Source organism: Thamnophis sirtalis, unplaced genomic scaffold, assembly GCF_051295495.1.
Source record: "Thamnophis sirtalis isolate CommonGarterSnake01/CBP01778 unplaced genomic scaffold, rThaSir2_p1.2 scaffold_1, whole genome shotgun sequence".
NCBI classification, from domain to species: domain Eukaryota; kingdom Metazoa; phylum Chordata; class Lepidosauria; order Squamata; family Natricidae; genus Thamnophis; species Thamnophis sirtalis.
The window spans coordinates 25562900-25584792 of NW_028261381.1; the positions used below are offsets into that span (position 1 = coordinate 25562900).

General features: G+C 40.1%; 1 protein-coding gene across 1 annotated transcript in view; it reads right to left on the bottom strand.

Moving 5' to 3' along the window:
- The window catches only part of NOSTRIN (nitric oxide synthase trafficking), a 40919-nt gene that overhangs the window by 2012 nt on the left and 17014 nt on the right, over window positions 1-21893 (bottom strand). Inside the window, exons 7-15 of the mRNA XM_087709439.1 lie at window positions 21496-21594; window positions 20380-20505; window positions 15679-15777; window positions 15467-15592; window positions 10321-10429; window positions 8453-8541; window positions 5829-5954; window positions 3011-3125; window positions 315-434 (exon numbers count right to left, since the gene is read on the bottom strand). Coding sequence (XP_087565565.1) covers window positions 315-434; window positions 3011-3125; window positions 5829-5954; window positions 8453-8541; window positions 10321-10429; window positions 15467-15592; window positions 15679-15777; window positions 20380-20505; window positions 21496-21594 — 1009 coding nt within the window. The remainder of the gene's footprint in view (window positions 1-314; window positions 435-3010; window positions 3126-5828; window positions 5955-8452; window positions 8542-10320; window positions 10430-15466; window positions 15593-15678; window positions 15778-20379; window positions 20506-21495; window positions 21595-21893) is intronic.

Sequence of the window (21893 nt, forward strand, 5' to 3'; positions counted from 1 at the left end):
TTTTAGCATCCAATAAGCGGAATTAAAAACATGGCCAGCTGCCTCAGTATGATGGTCCAGTAGGAATACCCAAGAGCATCACAAACAAAAAAGCTCAGAATCAACTGATAAGTTGAAATTGGCAAACCACGCCAGAAGACTCCAAATTGTTCTATGACGTGTTAATGGGTCCTCTTTGTTAAAACAGAAATTTATGGGATGGCATCCATTGATTTTTTTTTCATTACAATAGTTGAAAGGGATTAATGTTTTATTGATTTCCAACTCTCTTTTCCCCCCTAACTTCTATTGAGATTAGGATGAGTAAACGTTACCTTTACTTAAGCAAAGCTCGTCCTCTCTTTCTGCGTGGTAATCATACACAGCTCGACATGTTCTGCTTTCTGAATTCTCCGGTGGCAAGGAGGTGGTGGAATTCACGCTGCTCCCCATTTCTACAATGTCAAACCGAAAATGGAATATTTTTAATATGGGCCCAGTTGATTCCTTTTTCTCTGCAAATGATCCTGAAGCTCTGTATAGGTAGTCCTCAACTTACGACCACAAATTTTCCATTGTCAAGTGAGACATTTGTGAAGTGAGTTTTGCCTCATTTTATGACCTGTCTTGCCACAGTTGTTAAGTGAATCACTGCAATTGATAAGTTAGTAATCCTGTTGTTAAGTGAATTTGACTTCCCCATTGACTGTCAGACGGTCACAAAAGGTGATCACAGGGCCTTGGGACATAGCTACTGTCATAAATATGAATCAGTTGCCAATCATCTGAATTTTGATCATATGATGCTGCAAAAGTCATAACTGAAAAACAGCCATGTCAATTTTTTCAGTGCTGTTGTAGCTTTGAATCATCATTAAACAAACTGTCAAGAGTGAAACATTGGCAGCTACATGCCTCTTCATTTCAACTTAGCAATAGCAGTTACTTATATACCGCTTCATAAGGCTTTCAGCCCTCTCTAAGCGGTTTACAGAGTCAGCATATCGCCCCCACAGTCTGGGTCCTCATTTTACCCACCTCGGAAGGATGGAAGGCTGAGTCAACCTTTGAGCCGGTGAGATTTGAACCGCCGAACTGCAGCTTAGCAGTCATCTGAAGTGGCTGCAGTACTGCACTCTAACCACTGCGCCGCCTCGGCTCTTGCCATTAGAGTAAATGGGGCGGGGAAAGTGTTGATTATGAATGGTTCAGTTGGAGAAATGAAACTTCTACAAGTCCACTGAAACTTATGAGAGCCTGGAAACTTTTCAAGGACATATCAACAGGTGTGAAGAAGGCGGCAGATGGTTCCCATAACAAAGAGAACTTATTTACATGGCCTACATGGAAGCCTGGGAGTTGGCCTGGGAACTTCATACTATGAACTGTTGATACTGTAAACTGTTGCCTGAGAAATTCAGAGTTAGTTTTACCTTGCAGTTACCACGCTATGTATTCAATAAACAGTAAACTTTTGAGTAAAGCTATGATTCTGGACTTTCATTTGGTTACTCACGCAGGAAGTTGACGCAATCTGTTGTAAGTCTAAAACTACTTGTATAGGAAGGAAATGCCTCAAAGACAAACACAACGGCGGATGACTGCATGGGTCTAATCCGTTTTCTTGGAAAACCACATGCATGTGGTTTGCCCTTGCCTTTTTCTATGATCGTTGTTTTCAGTCAATTCTGCCATATGTGTATGCATAGATGAATGAATGTATCACAATGCTAAACATACTATTTCTCCGATAAGTCTGAAAAGAAGAAAGCCTATATGGAAATGAATTGTCATGGAAAATATCTCCTTGGTTCCTATCCCCCGGTATATTAAGAGTCGCTGCAATTTAGTGTCTTTTCTTGAAAGAAATTCAAATGCTGTTATTTTTTAGAATTATTTTTTAAAATTACCAATGCAATAGGTCATTGTTTGGGCTCAATCTTCCTTTCATTAATAGCTGCTCGGTTAGTATATGAAGTAGAATACAATTAGTTTTGCACCCAAGAAACAATTGAGTGGGGAAGAATTAACAGAAATGATAGCAATAGCATTTAGACTTATATACCGCTTCACAGCGCTTTACAGCCTTCTCTAAGCAGTTTACAGAGTCAGCATATTGCCCCCAACAATCTGGGTCCTCATTTTACCCACCTTGAAAGAATGGAAGGCTGAGTCAACTTTGAGCCGGTCAGGATCGAACTCCTGGCAGTGGACAGAGTTAGCTTGCAATACTGCATTCTAACCACAAAGCCCCGATGGCTCTATAACTCAATAAATAGGGGTCTGAGGAATCCACCAATAAACTTACCTTTTTTAAAAAAAAAATCTATTTCAGGCTTCTCTAATTAGTTGATCCTTACTTTTGTACTATTTTCTTGATGGAATAAAGACCTTATTCCAGCTATGTATTTAAGAAAGGGAAACAACCAATTTGATGCAGTGCTTAAGGCAGGGGTGTCAAATTCAAGGCCCGGAGCCTGGATCCGGCCTGCAGGGTGCTTAAATCTGGCCAGTCGGGCCGCCCTAGAAATAGCGAAGGACCAGCCTGCAGTGCCTCTGCCAGCAAAAACATGGCCCTCCCGAGCTCCATTTTTGCTGGCGGAAGGTTGCAGGAAGCTGTCCCAGTCAAAAACGGAGCTCAGGAGCCCGTTTTCTCTGGCAGTGCACTTGGGCTACAGGTGCCCTTGACACAAGTGATATCAAGCTGGCCACCCTGACCCCTGAGGTTAACCCTGATGCAGCCCTCAATGAAATTGAGTTTGACACCCCTGGCTTAAGGCATCACACTAGAAACTGGAAGACAGTAAGTTAGTTTTAGTAAGTTAGGCATAAAGCAGGTAGCTGACCTTGAGCCAGTCACTCTGCCCTGGGAAGAAGAAAATGGCAGACCACTTCTAAAAAGCCTTGCCAAGAAAAACTAGGGACTTCTCCAAGGAGTTGTCAGAGTGAAAAATTGTCTCAAAGATAAAACATCAGACAGAAGAAAACTGGTGTGATATAAACTGGCCTAATAAATAAATGAATAATTTACCTGGCAGGCAGCTTGAGCTAATCCCAGATTCACTGGTGTTCCTCATTTTCAAGGTCTGCTTAATGCTCCTCATTGTAACAGGGCATGTGATGGTCACAGAACTATGCAGACAGTCCTAAAGGGAAAGGAAAATAGTATTGTTTCTCTTTGCTTATTCAAAGAGCGTTCAACTCAGATTTCTTGGCCCATAATCCTGTAAAAAAAAAACACACACACACAACTATCACCACGTTATTCTAATTCTGCAAACATTTAAAGCAGTCATCCCGGATGCCACAGAATTCAACCACAACATCCAAACATCATTGTTGATCTGAAAGAAGAGGTCGGAAGATATTCTGAAGGGTTGGTTCTGACAAAGGGTTGATTTGAAGGCTGTTGGGAAAAAAGCTTTTTTTTTTTGCCTGCAGCTCTGCAACCATCCTGATCTGTAGCACAGCAGGAGAAAAACATGCCACACGCAATCTCAGCAGCAAGAGCTGACTGAGTAAAGTCTCTTATGTGTGCTGTCTACAGGGTTGTGTGATGCTTGTCTCCCCCCTCTAAGTGTCACTCTTGAGGAACTGGAACTTTCTTGGATCAGCTTTCAATAATATTCTATTTTTAAAAACCCTGCACCTTTGAATGCCATGCTCTTAGAATCTATCTCTCTCTTAACTGTTGGGACCTTTTTTTAAAAAAAAAGTTCATTTGGGGGCTACAGTACAAGTCAGGGACCCTTTTCTGGAGGATTTTTCCAGAGAGTATCAAGAGAGGGCTTGTGAAGATGACTTTGGAGGTCTGTAGGCACCCATTTACCTTATACATATTAAAAGAATCTGTAACATTAAATAAATGGAGTGGAATAGAGTAGAGTAGAATCTATTGACACTTTAAATGTGTACTCATCAGCATAGATTAAAATGAAATTTTGTGGCATTCAGCTGTCAAAAGAACCATTATGCATCTACCACATACATACATACATACATACATACATACATACATACATACATACATACATGACACAGAGAAACATCACAGTCTAGTTCGAATGTATACATATACATGGCGGGGCGGGTGTGGGGAGAGAATCCTGCAAGTTTACAAGATGGATGGCATAAAGAACAAAGGTGTTACAGAAGAGAAGAGAAGGGAGGAGAAGATAATTTTTTATTGGTTGAGCGTGATCAGACACACAAGGAATTTGTCTCCGGTGCATAAGCTCACAGTGTACCTAAAAACAGCAAGTAATAGGTCATAGATCATAAATCATACTTACAGTCATTAATCATAAGTTACAAACAACAATTGATAAATCATAAGAAATCAATAGGAGAAGGTGGTAGGAAAGATGAAAAGATGACAAAAGATCAGAAATGAGACAGTGCCGTGGGACCTAAGTGTTCAGCAGAGTGAAGGCATTGGGGGGGGGATCTATCTGTGACCAGTTGTTTTGGCATGCAATGCCGTATAGCAGCGTCCTGAGGGGGATCAGTTGAAACGGATTCTCTCCAGCTTGTGAGGGGTCTATAGATATTTTCTCAGCCTTCTTTCTGGTTCGTGCAATATACAGATCCCTAAGGGAAGGCAGGCTGGTTGCAATTGTTTTTTCTGCAGTCCTAACTATCCGTTGAAGTGTGGTATACCACAAATACAAATCATTAACCTCTGAAATTTGCTCCATTTCCAAAAAAGTTCCTGGAAGTTGCAGGATTTCATAAGCATCCTTACGAAATAATAAAATCTGAGTGGCTGCAGCTCAAAACTTAGTTCGGAATTGGGGGGAGGGGATCCTCACCGATTTTTCTTTGCATAAATGGGGCTTTGGGGACTGGCCAAATCCACCATGGCAACCATAAATGCTTGAAAACTAAACATGCACCAAAAGCACCAAAAGGCTATTTGGCAATGACAAAAAGGGCGTGTTTTTAATGATTTTTACCTCTATCATGAAGACAAGTTATTGGCAACAGTAAAAAGAAAGAAAGAAAGAAAGAAAGAAAGAAAGAAAGAAAGAAAGAAAGAAAGAAAGAAAGAAAGAAAGAAAGAGGGGGGGAGGGAGAGGGGAAAGTCATTAACCACCACAAAGGAAATACGAATTGACAATATCAGAATACAGTAAGAGAAAGGCATGCAAAGAATGTTGACTAAAATCAATATTAAAAACACTACATGTTATTTCTTCCACCTCTACATATGCAAGAAAAGAGATTAAGATTAGCAATTAGGATAGTCTAAACTTTAAAGTTGTAGTATCACATTCAAGTAAACATTGATGAATAAAGCAGTTAAATCATTCAGAAGGGATTTGGAAATTGTAAATGTCACTTTCAATCTCCTGCCAAAATTGAGAATACACAATATAAAAAATGACATACTGTGTATGTATCAGGACATAATCACCTTCAAGTGGATTAAACAAGTGTTAATGCTGAAACTGGACCATTTCCAGATGGGTTTACAATAACATAATAATAATCCAGGTGGGTTTACAATAGCATAATAATATCTGATTTCCATTACTTAGCTATAGGATTAAATAATTGACCTAATTATGTAGGTCAATGGCAGGGGTCTGCAACCTGTGGCTCTGGAGCCGCATATGGCTTTTTAGGCTCTGCTGCAACTCCCTGTTGGCTGATCCCACTACTGGCTGGCCCCACCCCTCCCCTCCCAGTCCCTCCTTGCCTGGCCTGTTTTCTATGGGAAACAAGTCCAAATGGCTCTTTGTTTAAGGTTGCAGACCCCCAGTCTATGGGATTAGGTTATAGATGTATATATAGCTGATCTCCAAAATCATTTTATGGACAAGTAGTACAATATCTCATAATATTACCTTTTCTTTCCATTTTGAAATGCAGTCATTACAGAGATGAGACGGTTTAGGCTTTTTTTCAATTTCAGCAAGTGCACTCCCCAATTTGAAATGATTTGCTTGCAGAAGGGAAGCTTTCAACGTTGCCTTTAATATATATACTATATATTTAAATATATGTAAATAAACAAATATTTTGACATAACAGTTTCGTTTTCCCAGTTCTGATTATTTGGCGCAGAGGGAGACACTGAGATTAAATCATCTAGTTTTAAAGTATGGTTAGTCCTCATTAGCAACTGCAGGAACCAGAAACTTAGTTCTTAAGAGGTCACTAAGAATAAAATCTCATGCCCACTATACTTACAATTTTATTTATGCTTTGCTTTGCTTTATAACTATAGAGACAGTCAGGTGAGCCCAAATGGCAGGGAAAGTTTATGGAATTGATTCATAAGGAAACTGAGTAAAAGGGCAACTCTTAAAGTCCTTTTTCTCCACTCTTCTGCCCGTTTGAATATTCTCCCCAGTATTGGGATAATTAGCAGCAAAAGAATTGATGTTTGTATTTACATTAATTGGAGAGAAAGGGATTACATGAGAGTAAGGAGGGACATATGGGGAATTCACTTTGACAGGAAAGTGCTAGGAGGAGAGAAAGTTCACTTAGCAAGCAAACAAAAGCAGAATGTGTAAAACGGGATTAAAGTCTGGTCAGTTACAGGAAGCAGCTGTCAACTGGCTAATTAAGTTCCCAGAGTTGACCTTTTTAACTTGCAGTTAAGACTTTTTAAGGGTTGTGCTACGTTGTAGAGGAAAGCAGTTCAGGAAGAGTTAGTTTGTTTAGGTGATCTCCACTCTGCAAATGCAAATAAAATGAGCAGGTCAGGCACAAGACAACCTATACTGACCACTGTAATGGTGAACATGTGACTGAAAGAGATAGACAGGTGCTGCAAAGGTTGTAAAAACCAAGATTGGTCACAAAGTTCATTTTTCATGAAGAGAAGAGAATCTTTATTGTCGCTTTAAATGTACACTAATCAGCATAGATTAAAATGAAATGTTGTATTCAGCTATCAAAAGATAATCATTTGTGCACATGCATACATACATGACACAGAGAAACATCACAGTCTACTTTGGATGTGTATACATGACGGCAGGGGGGAAGAATCCTGCAAGTTTACAAGATGGATGGCATAGGGAACAAAGCTGTTACAGAATCTAGTAGTCCTCTATAAATACTTTGAAACCTCCTCCCAGAGGAGAGTAACAGAAACAGATTGTAAAGTGTGTAGGGTATGTAGTAATGTAGTAATAATGCTTCGAGCTCTAGGCACAGTGCTTATAAGCAGTATCCTGAATAACAGGAAGTGAGCTTCCTACAATCTTCTCAGCTGTCTCTCTCTGTATGGACCTTCCTTCTTAGGCACTGCTACCACCAAACCATGATGCCGTTCAGGGGGTAAGTTGCTGCTGGCATTACTGCCGGTTCGGTCTGCGCACATGTGCATAAATGCAATAGAAATTTGAGAGAGAAGTTTGAGAAGTTTATTTATTGCTCTGTGCAGAAGCAAAAAACAAAATGGTGCTGCCTATGGTGCCGCCAGGAGAACCAGTTCATGGGTGTGGCAGGCCTGGGTCGCAAACTACTACTGGTTCGGCCGAATTGGTCTGAACTGGTAGGAACCCATCACTGATGCAGTTTAAAACATTCTCTCTAGTTTTTCACCACCATCTTAGCTGCAATTGGTCATTGTCCAAGTTAAATACTAACTGAAGGTTACTTGTACTTGTTTTATTGTTCTGAAATACCGTATTTTTCAGAGTATAAGATGCACTGGAGTATAAGACACACCAAGGTTTTGAAGAGGCAATTTTTTAAAAAAAGTTTTTGCACTCTGCAAACCAAAAATGGCCTGTATTTAGGGGGCTTGTAGAGTGTTCCTGGGGGGACAAAAATGAGCAAAAAACGGTTCCATTTTTTTCAAAAATGGCTCTGTTTTTTGTCCCCAAAAAAGGCCATTGGGAAGTTTATAGAATGTTCCTGGGGGCTGGGGAGGCAAAATAGAGCAAAAAATGGACTGTTTTTTGCTCATTTCTGCCCTCCCCAGCCCCCAGGAGCTCTCGAAAGCCTCCTAAAAGCTATGCACGGCCATTTTGGTGAAGGGGCGGGGTTTCAGGAGGCAAAAAATGCTGTATTCAGTGTATAAGATGCACACAGATTTTCAGCCTCTATTTTGAGGGGAAAAGGCGCATCTTATACTCCGAAAAATATGGTAATGCTCAAATAATATTAATGAAACATTTAGTAGGTTATTCTATTTTATAGTCAAAAAATCTTCTAGTACATATGACATTGTTCCGGAATATTTTAACCCTATTCATTCATTGTACTTTTAATTTGTGTCAGATTAATTTGTGCAAGGTCCCTTGGAAAGGGCTTTCCTTAAATGCAGCCCCAAAATTGAAAGGTTGTTTTTGTAGTTACCAATTTAACTTCATTGATGTATGCATCTAGAGGTGCAACTCTGAAGACAGCCTAAAGACAGATTAAAACTGAAGATTGCATTTCAGCTGAACAAAAGCTACGTAATATAGGTATTTAAAATATGACATATATATATTAATTTCCAATGTACCTCGTTAAGCTGCGTAATGGTATCATTTATATTCTTTGCATCTGAAAACTGTGGGGTTTCTTTGTAAGCCTGAAGCATCCGTTCTAAACCTTTAAAAATATAAATACAAGGATTTGCTCAGTCTTCATGAATGTCTAAATAACCTTGGAAATCAACCATGATATAATAGCACTGTTAGCAAAGTTCCATTATTTATGTTAAAATATTTAAAAACTTTTTTAGTTCTGAATACAATATCTATTGTTAGAATAAAGCAATATAGAGGTAAAGGTTCCCCTCGCACATATGTGCTATTTGTTCCCAATTCTATGGGGCGTTGCTCATCTCCGTTTCAAAGCCAAAAAGCCAGCGCTGTCCGAAGATGTCTCCATGGTCATGTGGCCAGCATGACTAAAAACCGAAGGGGCACGGAATGCTGTTACCTTCCCACCAAAGGTGATTCCTATTTTTCTACTTGCATTTTTACGTGCTTTTGAACTGCTAGGTTGGCAGAAGGTAGGACAAGTAACGGGAGCGCACTCTGTATTGTGGCACTAGGGATTCAAACTGCTGAACTGCCGACCTTTCTGATCAACAAGCTCAGCATCTTGGTCACTGAGCCACTGCATCAATATACATGCTAGTAAAAATATAAATATAAAGCAATATACATGCTATTAAAAAGAATGAACAATATTAGAATGTACACAATGGTACTCATCTACTTTCAAGGATAGAAGTAGTAATCAAAAGGAACATTATCCAGACACCCCCAGTTTTGTTTCAGTGACAGTGTGTCTTGTTTAGTATCAGTACAAACTTTAGGAACCTACCTATCATATTTTAACCTTAGAACAGTTGTAAAGGCTGTACAAATTGAATATGTTACTTGTATTCCTACCATACATTCTGAAATCTCTATAAGTACTGGGAATATTCTTGCTCCATTTGAATATTAAAAAGTTGAATGTAGCCCATTCTCTTAAGCAGGGCTTTTGATCTTGTAACCCTTGTTGATCCATGAATTTGTATTGGGGGTGGAAATTATGTATATTATTTTTGTTAACCTGTAACTCTAACTTAATTCTTGCTTTTTATTCATAGGCAGGAAAATAAAATATGATATCTAAACTCCCTCCCAATATGAACTTCAATATATTTCATTATATAAAATCATACTCCAACAAGGGTATCATCTTTTATTGATTTAATGCATTTAATAAAGAAACACATGTATCTCTATGTTAAACATTTTTTAGTTTTTAAATATTTTGGTAACAATATAAGCAGAATTGGTTTCATTTGTAATGTAATCTTTCTATCTCTGTATCCTATCTATCTATCTATCTATCTATCTATCTATCTATCTATCTATCTATTATCTATCTGTATCATCTGAAAATCTATCAATCATTTATCTATCTACCTAATTATCTACCTATCTAATTATCTATCTATCTATCTATCTATCTATCTATCTATCTATCTATCTATCTATCTATCATCTATCATCTATCTGTCTATTTATATAGTTATGATCTATCTATCATCTATCTATCTATCTATCTCTCTTTCTCTCTCTCTATCTCTCTCTCTCTATCTATCTATCTATCTATCATCTATCTATCTATATTATTTTAATCATTTAAATACGTTTTTCTGAGAAGGTCTTTGTAGACTTTCTCAAAGGAGTCCCATGGCACACAAAAAACTAAGAACCCCTTCTGTAAATGCTATCAGCTAAAGGGACCAATATAACCCATTATCGAAAGGGGAACAAACTAAGTGAGAGTTTAAAATTTTTGGGAAGAGGTAGAAAGGGCGCTAACTAGATACACCTTCACCTTGTGTAAATGATGAAGTATAAAATGCTGAAAGTGTGAGGTAACCTGTTTTGTCCTGTAGAGCCTTCTCCAAGTCTGTTTGTACCCGTGCTATTTTAGCTTTAATGGCAGCTTGTCTCCTCTCTTTTTCAATTAGGCTCATCATATCTTCTTCCTTTTATAGCAAAAAAGAGGAGGGGAGAATGAAAACAAGATTAATATGTTTTGATTAAAAGTCAAGCGGAATATGAAGTATATCTCTGGTAATGTTCTCAACTCATGCTCATTGCAAAGCTAGCAATTTGCTGTTTATTTTAGTAGCCTTATGAATTATGAAATGCTTCAGACATTAAAATGAAAGAGTCGGATCCCCTTGGCTAGGAGAAAAGAAAGATGGACAGACATGGCTGACAGCCAGAATCAAGGGTGAAGCTCACCGATGCCCTTCCACCCTAATGTACTTTGCCAATTTGTTTTCTCATAATTTGTTTTTATGTTTATATACAGAAGTGTCAGTGGAAGACAACAGATTCCTTGTTCTTTTTAAAATCCCATTACAGTGGTGTCCATTCTCCTCTGTGCCAACTTTTTGCTTCAGTTGTCTCCCGGAGACAATTTGTGTCACTTTCTCATTGAAAGTTTAATCAAAATCCCCAAAGATGCCAGATGAACAACTGTATGGTCCCAAAGTCATAACAATCAAGACTATCCCCTAGAACTGTTGTTTGTATTTCATCTTTCCTCAGCTTTAGCCTTCACTTCACAAATAGTTATAGGCGAACACTTCAAATAGGCCGGCTGGCCTGCCTGCCTGCTTGTCTGTCTGTGTGTCTGTCTCTCTCTCTTTCACACACAAACACACACACACACTACACACACACACACACACACACACACCAGAAGTGGGTTGCTCCCGATTCAGCCTACATCAGGTCAACTGGTAGTAGCGGCAGTGGGAGGCTCCACCCACTGGAAGGGACACTTCTGCGCATGTGCATGGCATGTACAAGCGCGCATGGGAGCGCTCCCAAACTGATAGTAAAAAGATTGGCAACCTACCACTGACACACACACATCTTTCTATCTGTCTGTCTGTCTGTCTGTCTGTCCGTCCGTCCGTCCGTCCGTCCATCCATCCACCCACCCACCTACCTATCTACCTACCCTGACCCAGGCTTAAAAGAATCATGAAACAGACTCCTTGTCCTGCAAAAAAAAAAAAAACCCTTTTTTCTTTGGTTAATGTGTATTCCTGGCATTCACATCCAGAAAAGTCCCGGCAATAAGCCTTTCAAGGTTTAATTGCAAAAACAGACCTTATCAGTCCTTGGATAGTTGCCAGGCTGATAGTTTCCAGTTACAATGCTGTAAAATGAAATACCTGGCAAGGAGTCTCTGTGAGGCATGAACTCACATAAACAAATTTTCACAATAATAAGTGAATAATAATTGTCTCCTGGAAACATCCCTCCCCTTTCACTCCTATTTATTCCCTATGGGAGGGGCCATTCAGCATCCACTTGTGCCTTTACTTCTGAGTTGACTCATTCCTTAGTTGTTCCCTTCCCCTGACAGATCTGTGCATACGCACATATGGAATAGGCTGCAGCTGTTCTTTTCCCCCACTTATCTCCGACTCCAAAGGCAGCTGATAAATGTCAGATGGCCCTGGCCCCATCTCTGCCTCTGACACAGAGCTCTCATCAGAGCCTTCCCCAGACTCCAGGACTGCTCCATGTTCCTCCCCAATTTCCTCACTGTCTGAGTCTGCCGCCAGCTCTACTGGCAGCTGGCAAACCACAACTCACTCACTCTATCTATCTATCTATCTATCTATCTATCTATCTATCTATCTATCTATCTATCATCTATCTATCTATCTATCTATCTATCTATCATCTATCTAATTTATATTCTACCTATCTCATGATAATTGACTCTGGGCAGCATACAGTAATCCAATAAAAAGAATGCATACATAAAAACAAGCATGTAAAATATAAAAAAGCCGACATTAAACAATTAGAGATTAATTGAAACAATGTAAATATATATTTAAAATATCTAAAGGGTGAAATGAAAATTGAGATTATGTGGGATGAAAATTTAGAAGCTGAAAAAAGCCATTCTCTAGTAATCTTGAATCTTTTCATATAGAAGTAGGAATTTATGTTATTGAAATCTATGTCCCTTTGAAATAGACATGACCCTTTAGGGCTTTTCTCCAGCTTGATATGTGAGCAGAATTTGAAATACTCAAGACCTTTTTAAGAATTTGCATGTGGTTAATTAAAATTTTAGAATGTAGTAACTAATATTGAGTGTCTTTACTTAAAAATAGAGACACTGAAATCCTGGCTATTCCCATAATGATCTTTTAAAATATTTTGTTCGACTTTGCTGTCATACCCTTGTGCATCTCTGATCTGGTTTACACTGAATACCAAGTGTTATTCACATAAGTATTCTGTGTAACACTGATGTATAAACTTAAGCAGCCTAGCAATTTACCCTGTTATGCCATGAACTGATTAGGTTGCATCTGAAAAAGCACATGTCTATGTGTGTGACAGACATATTTTATGGAAAAGTGCTATAATAACATCTTTCATTCAACATGAGTCAAGATTAGGGGCAGAAGTGTATATAACTACATGGACAGAAGCAAAACTTGTTTATGACTTGCATATTTTAGAGGACAAAATATACAGTATTTGGTTTGAGCTATAATAGTCTAGGGATGTGGTAGTTCAGTGGCAAAGACGCAGAGCTTGTCGATCAGAAAGGTCGGCAGTTCGGCTGTTCGAATCCCTAGTGCTGCGTAATGGAGTTAGCTTTTGTTACTTCTCCCAGCTTATGCCAACTTGGAGCTCGAAAGCATGTAAAAATGCAAGTAGAAAAATAGGAACCACCTTTGGTGGGAAGGTAACAATGTTCTGTGTGCTTTCAGCATTTAGTCATGGTGGCCACATGACCACAGAGACATCTTCAGACAGCGCTGGCTCTTTGGCTTTGAAATGGAGATGAGCACCACCCTCTAGAGTCGGGAACGACTAGCACATATGTGCAAGGGGAACCTTTACTTTTACCTTTTACAATAGTCTAGATCAGAGTTGTCAAACTCCCGGTCCGCAGGCTGGATGGGTCATGTGCTGGCCACGCCCACACCCAGTTAAAGAAGGGGGGAAAGTCCTGATACGTCATGTGATGCCATCATGATGACATGAATTTGACACCCCTGGGCTAGATAGTCATTAGAAAGCATCACAGAGATAAAGAAAACTCTTAACTTTTTCCTGGTGATGTCTGAATTTGTTTAGTCCAAGAATGATAGCTGTTATTTAGTCCCCATCTAAGTAGAGTTTACTTTCTGTATTTTCCTTTAAGTGGAGGAAAGAAAGCATTAAACTAAGCCATTGATGCTGAAGGTATTGACTTTTCATATCATGATTCCCATTAAATGCATTATAAGATTATGATGGACAATACTTTGTCCATAATTAAACATAGTTTCAGTCCAGACATCTTTCAGAGTTAGTTTAAAACTGAACCATGACACACTTGCTGTGTTTGCGAGTACAATAGTTTAAAATTAATGTTATTTGTTCTCTTTCCAAAGTGACTATAAAATGTGCGCTGGAGAGATATAGCTCCAAAATCAAAGATTCTTGCCACTTTTAATTATATTCATTAATAGAGGCACTGTGAATACATACATATGCTGTTTCCTTTGTTCTCCTTTTCCTCTCTGTTCTGCATATTCCTGATTAGAAGACTAATTTTCTTAAGTTCTGCCTATCAACCTACTCCAGTGGGGAAAGTAGTTTCATCTCTTTTCTTCACCATGAAGGCTTTATATTGGAGCATGAAATGTGCTTACAGTTTATAGGAGCTTGTGGATTTTAAGCTTCAGATTCTAGATACTTTATAGCTGTGATGGCGAACCTATGGCATACCTGTTGCTTTTCTGGGTTCTGGCACACACATGTGTACAGGCCAGCTGGTCTTCGTGTACACGGGAGCGCCGGAAACCAGAGGAGCAGCTCCCCGGCGCATGTGTGGCCAGCTGGTCTTTACGAGTGCATGTGCGCTAGAAATCGGGAAGACCAGGTGACCAGCACGCATGCCGAAAACCAGAAGCTCAGCTTCCCAGACTGCGCATGCATGGCAGGGAACTTCTCTTCCGGTTTCTGGTGCTCCCCCACGCACCCGCACGCTCCCATTTTGGCACTCGGTGACAAAAAGGTTAACCAACACTGCTCTATAGTAAATAGCTTGGATTCTACTCATGTACCAGGAAAACTCCAGGGGAAGGGAGGGGTGGGTGGGTAAAACAAAATTCAGGGTGACAATGGCAAGCATGCGATTAATGTCCTGCTCCTTTTGTATGTGTGTTGACATAATGTCCATGTACAAAGAATTGCCTGAATGTGATCAACTATCTTGACATTTTGATATAGCAATAGTACTTAGACTTATATACCGCTTCACAGTACTTTAAAGCCAGGAGTGGGTTGCTACTGGCATTACTGCCGGTTTGGTGCGCAAAAAATGCACGTGCACATTTACACTTAAAAAGAATGTTAGAAAAGGGGAAAAAATTACATTTCTGCAATGCAGATTGTTCTGCGCACGTGCAGAACCCAAAAATAAGATGGCGCCACCGACAACAGAACCAGTTCGGGTGCGTGGGCAGCTGAGTTACTACCTACTCAGCAGAACCGGGCTGAATCAGTAGGAATCCACCTCTGTTTAAAGCCCTCTCTAAGAGTCAGCATATCGTCCCCAGCAAACTGGCTCCTCATTTTACCGACCTCAGAAGGATGGAAGGCTGAGTCAACCATGAGCGGTCAGACTCAAACTGCTGGCTGTGGGCAGAACCAGCCTGCAATTCAGCATTCTAACCACCATGCCACCACAGCTCCTGGTGGCACGTTGGTTAGATATTCCATCTATCCCATGGGCACTGCTATCATACCCATGTGCTGTGCTTGTGAATGAATTTGGTAGGATTCCCACCTACTAAAACCACAATTGGCTAGCTTGTGATTTTGTCTTGTGCAATCACAACCGGGGTCTTCTCCACCAGTGGGTTAATCCATCCTGATATTTTTCAGAAGTACTCGGTTTCAGTTTCCACCATCTCAGTCGGGAAAAGCTTTAAACGCTTCCTTCCAGGGTGGAGGATGGGAGATTTAGGCAGCCCACTTACATAGTAATCCGTTAACAAGAGTTCAAATTTGGTCTCTGCGGCGGTTACTGACATTTCATTCACTAACATCTGCACGTCCTTGTCGGCTTCTGCTTCAGCGACAACACTGTGAACCTTTGCATGGCACTAGAATGAATGACAGATGGGGTTAGACGGGGGAACACTTCCCAGTAATATTTAATTCAGAGCAAAAGAATGTGGAATTAACATACCGCGATGAGGCTTTGTCCAAAATGAGAAAGAAGCTGACTGTAACGATGTAATGTATTGCAGAGAAGCAGGAGTTTGTCTTTCTCAAGGTCAAGAATGCTCTGAGGGAAAGGGAACAAGTTAAACACGATAGTCAGAGCAGTTACTTCAATCTTACTCAGCCATTAGCCATTAGGGTTTGTATCTAAAGTGAATCCTACAGAGTTGAATGGATCTTCATACATACAGATTATCTTAGAGCGTTTGAAAGTAGCAGGTGAGAGTATTAGATACATATAGTAAGTGCCTTGAGATGACCAAAAAGAAAAATGGGATAAAACTCAATAACTCAAGATCAAATCTGGCTCGGTCATTGGAACCAGAGGTTTACTCTTCCAAGGAAGAGTAAATGCTGATCATGATAACCAACCCAGATTCGATCTTGCAACATTATCCTGTGGACATGTATATTTGCCTTTGCTCAATCAGTCAGACACATAAATTCTTAATGTACAATATGTCAGGGCTCCGGAATTTGGCTGTGAATTGCACTCCCCGGTCTGAGACGATCTTTTGTGGAATGCCATAGAGGCGGTAGATATGGGTAAGAAATATCTTCACCAGTTTACGGGCCAATGGGAGACCACAAAGTGATTTTGCTTTGAGAACAAGTCAATAATTGTCCATATAATGGTATTTCCATTACTCTCTGGGAGCTGTATGATTAATTCCATGTCTATTTCTTCCCATGGTTGAGTGGGACTCACCATGGGTTTCAAGAGGCCCGGGGCTTTCCATGGCTGAACATGGTTGTACAGATTGTACAACTCCGGACATGGTCCTCTAGGTCTTTTTTCATTTTTGGCCACCAAAATTGTCAGTGTCAATTTTATTTTCTCTCCCTACATCTGCCTCCCACGCCGTATATCTAATGTCCCTGCCAAGCCTTCTCCTCCCCCCGGAATGGCAATCCTGAGATGGCCCACTAGAGGCTCACCATTTCGGGGGTTGACACAATATGATTATTGATTAGGAGCGCTTTGAACCCTAGTAATTATGAATTGTTAGACATATATGCAGGAAGATATTTTTACAAAAAGACATTGCATTTTTGTTATTAAAGCATGATGTATATTTGGGACTTGATCTTTCGTTCTGGCTGTCTCTCACTGTTGAAAATTCAAACAAAGAAAGATGGGCCTTTAAAATATGCCCATCCAAGCATCATGATGCATCTATACTATTTGTTGTTGGAAAGAAAATGTTTGCCCTTCTTAAGTGAAGCTTAGTAAAATTGATGGTAGGAATAGAGTAAAACTTCCTGAGCAACTAGTTCTAGCAACAGCTGGGCCGAAGATTGTAGTTATGCATTCCCTAGAATCCCCACCCATCAATTCCAGTCCTGCTAGAAATATCGGTTAGAGAGGTTCATTCTGGTTCAGAATTTATTTCATAAAACTTCCCTGAGTAATGCAAATGCAAAATCAAATCTCATTTCCTTCTAATCAGCACAAAAAATGCAAAATAGCAATCAAACATGATCTATCTGCTTATATAATGTGGTGCACCCAAGTTAATAATGATATATAGTTCAGAAAACTAGATGAAAAAAGAGTGCAATTGAAATTCTCCCTCCCTCCCTCCCTCCCTCCCTCTCTCCCTCCCTCCCTCTCTCTCTCTCTCTCTGTAAATTTATTAGGAGCAGCTTTATTTCCCTATGGAGCCTTAAGAGTTGATTCTAAGATTACTTCAACAATGTTTTTCTGGGTCACAGAAGCCATCCATTCGCGCTAACAATAGCTAGAGAATGCCATTTGCTTGCATATTGTTAAGACCTGAAAGCAATGGATCCAAACAATCACTGGGAAGCAGCTTGAGCTCAATCAAAAAATAAGCTGGGGTTTGGATCGTGGATCTTTCTGACTGTTACGTAGGTGTGTTCCTTTTAGCTAAAGAGTACTGAAGGAGTTGGATAAGATCTAAGGATGTAATTAAAGACACAGAAGCTCTCAGTGGAGGTGGTGATGCTCAACAGCATTTAATTAAACTGCTCCAAGAAGAAGAAGAAAGAGAAGATTTATGGCCAATTTGTTGATTTTTTTTTTTTAAAAGCACTTTTAACAAATCTCAATATTTAAATTATTTTTTAAGATTCTGATCTGGATGGTCATTAATCTGATTTTAACTAAGTTGGACTCAATGATATATATACTAAGGAAAAAAGAAAGAAAGAAAGAAGGAAGGAAGGAAGGAAGGAAGGAAAGAGAGAGAGAGAGAGAGAGAAAGAAAGAAAGAAAGAAAGAAAGAAAGAAAGAAAGAAAGAAAGAGTCCAGAAACCCTTTTAGTCAAGCGAGAGTCTGACAAGACTACACACTAACTATGGAGCTATTTATTTTAGCATCTTAGCAAGACTTGCAGGCAAAAGGATAATGTTGTCAGTCATGGACAGTATAGAATCACGGAGCTGGGAAGGACCTTGGAGATCAGCCTGTCTGAAGACTTCCAATAAGGGAAAGCTCGTTGTTTCAAGTGGCAGTCTGTCTGAAAGTTTTCCTTCACATCTTCTTTGAGTCTACTTCTTTGTAGTTTTAGCTCACTGCTTCTGGCTCTGTGCTCTGGGGTAAACAGAAGATAAATCTACCCCTTTGCCTGCATGATAATTATTCAGGTATCTGAACGCTGCTGCATCTTTCTGAGGTCATCTTTTCTTAGGCTAAACATATTCATCTTCTTTAATTGTTCCTTACAGGATGTTTTAATGTGAATATGTTAATTTTAACCAGTGGTGGGATTCAAAATTTTTTACTACGGTGGGCGTGGCTTGGTGGGCATGGCATGGCTTGGTGGGTGTGGCTTGGTGGGAGTGGCAGGGGAAGGATAATGTAAAATCCCCATTCCCTCCCCACTCCAAGGGAAGGTTACTGCAAAATCCCCATTTCCAACCAATTAGCTGGAACTCGCGAGGCAAAGAATAAATGGGGGAGGGCCAATCAGAGGTGGTTTTTACTGGTTCTCCAAACTACTCAAAATTTCCGCTACCAGTTCTCCAGAACTGGTCAGAACCTACTGAATATCACCTCTGATTTTCTCTATTTGGGGGCAGGAGAATGGGAAAGCATACAAATAACATATTAAACATTTATTTTTATTTTTAAAGCTAATATGTATGCACAAAAGCAGAAGTCAGTCCAAGCCATATTTCACTGTTCATCCTGTTCTCAGGGAATAAATCTTGGGAACAGCATGAGCTACGGAAATGAAGCGTATCTTGAGAACATTTATGTTGCTGCAAATCAATATGCTTTTATCACGTGGTCCTCTTGCCAGAAACTAAAGAAAATAATACATTATCTATGAAATTCAAATACTCACATTTGATTTTACTAAATATAGGTAACAATTGTCCTAAAAGTAAACTACAAGCCAGCAAACCTCTGTTGGCATGCGAAGAGGTCTCTCTTTATGTGCATGTGTGCCCTTTATTCTGTCCTCCAAAAATGGAAGGTAATGATGATGAAAATCTGACATAGATAGGAAAAGAAGCTGAATCTGTGGTAACTGAGAATGAAAAAAGAAATTTCTTATCCTTCCTCCCAAGCAGGGGTGTCCGACCTGCGGCCCGTGGGCCAGATGCATCGCACACTGGCCACGCCCACCCCTGGTTTAGCAAAGGGGGGGGAGTTGCGATACATCATGTGAAGACAACGTGTTGTTGCAAATTTGACACCCCTGCTCCAAAGAATTAAAGGGACGTGGTGGCTCAGTGGCAAAAACGCTGAACTTGTCGATCAGAAAGGTCGGCAGTTCAGCGGTTCGAATCCCTAGTGCTGCGTAAAGGAGTGAGCTCCCGTTACTTGTCCCAGCTTCTGCCCACCTAGCAGTTTGAAAGCATGTAAAAATGCAAGTAGAAAAATAGGAACCACCTTTGGTGGGAAGGTAACAGCGTTCTGTGCACCTTCGGCATTTAGTCATGCCGGCCACATGACCACGGAGACGTCTTTGGACAGCGCTGGCTCTTTGGCTTTGAAACTTTGAGATGAGTACTGCCTCCTAGAGTCGGGAATAACTAACACATGTGTGCAAGGGGAACCTTTACCTACTAATACCTTCTTGCCTGCTGTTACCTACATTTTCACATCCGACTAATGCTGGGAAAGAAAAAGTGATTATCCTTCCATAATTAGGAAGTTGTAGGTGGTTCTCTTGCAAATAGCTTGCTCTAATTTTTTTTTTTAGAGTTGTGATCCTGGGAAGACTTTTTTTGTCATGGGACCATGCAGGATATTTTAAAAATGAAATGAAATGGCTTCATCTAATGATGCCTGCTCTCACATACAGTTTGTTGTTCTGGAATGGTGACAAAAATGTGTACGAGGTCTCCATCAGCACAGCTAAATTATTGGACCATTTAGGTTGGGGATTTATTTGTTACAAATAAAGAACTTTCCATCAATAGAGTGACAAGTGTGGGATGCTTGAGATGCTGGGAACAGAAACCATTTTGTTTCATATCTTCAACAGAACAGGGCTTAAAGTTATACTTTTGGGGGCCTTAGATGTTTTATCTTGAACGCACAGCTGTAAATCAGGAGGTGCCTCACAGAATTGCAAATCGAACTAGAATATAATTGGAAAAGGAAAAGAATATGACTTGTTTCCAGCTGAAGAAAAGCTCAGTGGAGACAGACTAAAACAAGACTAGAAAGAAACCTCTGATGACTTGCCTGGTGCCCATTTTCTAACGTCTGCTCCCATTTCACACGTGTTTCACAGGCAGTTAAGTTCTTCTTGTAATAGTCTTCATCTTCCTTTGCCAGTTTGATAGCAGATTTTTCTAGGTTTCTGAGCAACTAAAATGAAAATATAAGTGCAAGATTTCCCCCCTCCCCAAAGCGTAATTGATTTCACCCAGAAGGGGCATTGTTTTCAAAGCAGGTTAATAGGTGGAAATGTTTTTTTATCTGGACACATCAGGGGTGGGATTCAGCCGGTTCGCATCAGTTTGAGCGAACCAGATGTTAATTTTGCATCCGGTTCGCTGAAACGGTTGCTGAAAGGACCGGTTGGCCCTGCCTACCCCTCCCCGCCCTTCCCAGGAGTCTCCACACGGCCTGTTCATCATGCCAAGTAAGTGCAGGGTCCGCACAGAGGGTCTGGGAGGTCGAAAAATGGGCCTCCTGGAAGTCTGGAAATGGGACTGTTTCTGGTCTCCAGAGCCCAGGAGAATGCCATTCTCACCCTCCTAGAAGCTTGGGGAAGCCTCCAGAGCCTGGAGACGGCAAAAAATGGGCCTACCAAAAGTACTGGAAGTCCTAAAATGGGCCTGTTTCTGGTCTCGGGAGGGCCTCCAGAGCCTGACAGATGCTCTTTTCACCCTCCTGGAGGCTCGAGGAAAGGCTCTGGGGCTTGGGGAGAGTGAAAACGGGAGAGAACCCGTTGCTAACATTTTTCAGTCCCATCTCAGGGACACATGCAAGGAAGGAGAGGAAAAGCAACATCTCTGTAATCATTAAGATTTACCAAGTAATGTAGAAGAAAAGGTGTCAGGAGAAATGTGCTATTATGGGCTATGAAAGTGCTGACAAGATACTTCCCTAGAAGGTAAATAGCAAGCAGTGTGTTCCTCTGGGAATTGAACAACCTGAGTCAAGTTACCTGTCTACCTACTCCACCATATATATATATATATATACATATATATATATATATATATATATATATATATATATATATATATATATATATATATATATATATATATATATATATATATATATATATATATATATATATATATATATATTGTCTCTATTTGGGCATACACCTGTCTGAAGACATACCTTTTTTTTGCTCTTTGGGGAAGCCAATGGGTGGGAGCTTTCTGTATCACGGAAAAGTGCTTCATGATCCTTGGTCAGCTCTTTTAACTTCTTTTTGGCCTATTCCGCAAATGCACCAATATCAACATAATTCATAATCAGAGTCAATATGAGCCATGGTAAGCAACCTCTTACAGTAGATGCTTTGTTATTCCATCTCTTGGAAGTTGCATACAAACTATGAGTATTGAGATATCAAAAGTCAAGAGGGTAAGTACAACTGTGGGACCAAAGCTCTACTCTTTTTAATGATCATTGGCTTCATAACTTTTTCTGACACACACACACACACAAACACACACACACACACACACACACACACACACGGCATCTCTGGCTTGTGATGATGACATTTAGAT